Source organism: Littorina saxatilis, unplaced genomic scaffold (assembly GCF_037325665.1).
Source record: "Littorina saxatilis isolate snail1 unplaced genomic scaffold, US_GU_Lsax_2.0 scaffold_2034, whole genome shotgun sequence".
NCBI classification, from domain to species: domain Eukaryota; kingdom Metazoa; phylum Mollusca; class Gastropoda; order Littorinimorpha; family Littorinidae; genus Littorina; species Littorina saxatilis.
Genome location: NW_027125819.1, coordinates 339 through 2,500, shown reverse-complemented (window position 1 = coordinate 2,500; position 2,162 = coordinate 339). Strand labels below are relative to the sequence as shown.

Sequence of the window (2,162 nt, the reverse complement as noted above, 5' to 3'; positions counted from 1 at the left end):
GAAAAAAAAGTCCCTTAGATCGCCTCCAAGGCTATGCCATAAGATTCTGCGTTACAAATAACGCTACCGCGCAGGAGGACTGACACCACTTTGCAAAAGTAAGTGTATATTATCTTCTTGTCGTTCGCTGTTACATCGTCAGTCCGGGACTGCAGGGCGAAACGTACTGTCCTCTGTAAGTGTATATAAGTCTGAATGAAATTGAATTTATGTGAAAAATCTGAGGAATCTATGATACCTTAATCTGGACGTACACGGAACGATTTTCTTCCTCGTGTCACGCACCATCAGAATGAATGAGCTTCTTGGCGCTTCTTCTCACCGGGCTGGACAGAAAAAGAGTCTAGAGGCGTCGCCTGGCGGCTAGACGGCTAGACTGTGACGGGTAGCGCCCGCTATGACGCGGCGGTCCTAGTAACAGCAAAAAGTACACAAACGTCATCTTTCATCAAGGGAAGTGACCCAACCCAACCCTCCCAAAGAGTTCCCTTTCTTTGCCTGTAAGGTCAACATATTGTCTTAATGTTTTGATTTAGCTTTGTTGCTTTGTATGTCTGTCAGTGTGTGTGTGTGTGTGTGTGTGTGTGTGTGTGTGTGTGTGTGTGTGTGTGTGTGTGTGTGTGTGTGTGTGTGTTTTCTCGGAATATGAATCTTTGACATAATTTAACACATGGTCAGACATTTCTCTTGTGACTTCTTTATCATGCGTGTCTTTAAAGCTGGCTTCCAACGCCACGGCCTATAACTCTTACCTGAGCTGGCGAAAGACTCACCGAGTTCTCACCTACGCCGCTCCCATGTGCGAGTTGTGTAAAAGACTCCACGACGGTTCGAAGCCAGCTCAAGTGTACGCCGACCTGTACGGCTGGCTGGCCAATGACTCGTGTCAGCCCTGGTCGGTGAGTGACCGTTTGGTTGTTTGTTATTGTAGCTGTTGTTGTTGTTGTTGTTGCAGTTGTTGTTGTTGTTGTAGCTGCTGTTGTTGTTGTTGTTGTTGTAGTAGCTGTTGTTGTTGTTGTTGTAGCTGTTGTTGTTGTAGTAGTAGTAGTAGTAGTAGTAGTAGCTGAGCAGCAGTAGTAGCAGTAGCAACAGCAGTAGTAGCAGTAGCAGTAGCAGTAGTAGTAGCAGTTGCAGTAGTACGAGCAGTAGCAGTAGCAGTACCCCCAGTAGTAGTAATAGTAAGTAGTAGTAACAGTAGTAGTAGCAGTAGTAGTAGTAGTAGTAGTAGTAGTAGCTGAGCAGCAGTAGTAGCGGTAGCAGTAGTAGCAGTAGCAGCAGCAGTAGTAGTAGCAGTAGTAGTAGCAGTTGCAGTAGTACCAGCAGTAGTAGTAGTAGTAATAGTAGTAGTAATAGTAGTAGTAGTAGTTGTAGTAGTAGTAGTAGTAGTAGTAGTAGTAGTAGTAGCAGTCAGTTGCAGTAATACCAGCAGTAGCAGTAGTAGTAGTAGTAGTAGTCGCAGTAGTAGTAGTAATAGTAGTAGTAGTAGTAATAGTAGTAGTTGTAGTAGTAGTCGTAGTAGTAGTAGCAGTAGCAGTAGTAGTAGTAGTCGTAGTAGTAGTAGCAATAGCACTTAGTAGTAGTAGTCTTTGTAGTAGTAGCAGTAGTGGTAGTCGTAGCAGTAGTAAAAGCAGCAGTAGTAAAAGTAGTAGCAGTAGTAGTGTTGTTGCTGTTGTTTGTGCTGCTGCTCTTTCTGTTGTTGTTTCTTTGTTTGTTTGAGTTTATGATAGTTTTGATTGTTTGTTTTTTACGTCCATCTGACGAAATGTAATGGATTTCGCGACAGTGTCTCAGAGACATAGTGTGTGCGCAGGTTAAAGATCATGCATACCTTTGTACATGGATTGTTGTGTGCAGACATGATAATTAAGATCTGCTACAATGTTTGAAGTTATTAATAAAAAATTTAGCATGCACCATTAGGTGGAACTATAAATTAAACTGCAAAACATGGTCGAACATATCATTTTTGAAAGAAGAAAAGAGAAAATAATGCTGCAATGGACCTAATCAACGTTGCATTTTCCGACGCGCGGCCCGTATAACGTGTTGCCAAGCAAAAGAACCCTAGGAAGGAACGGAAAAAAAATCTATACGAACGAGCAACCCCCCCCCCCCCAAACCTCCCCCCCCTCCCCCCTCCCCGCAAATTTTTTTTTCTTCAA

The 2,162-nt window shown here is 43.2% G+C and overlaps 1 protein-coding gene across 1 annotated transcript in view; it reads left to right on the top strand.

The window, feature by feature from the left end:
- The window catches only part of LOC138954288 (alpha-(1,3)-fucosyltransferase C-like), a gene marked incomplete at its 3' end in the record, with an annotated part of 7,019 nt that extends 6,120 nt beyond the window's left edge, over window positions 1-899 (top strand). Inside the window, exon 4 of the mRNA XM_070326170.1 lies at window positions 720-899. Coding sequence (XP_070182271.1) covers window positions 720-899 — 180 coding nt within the window. The remainder of the gene's footprint in view (window positions 1-719) is intronic.
- Window positions 900-2,162: the final 1,263 nt, after the last annotated feature.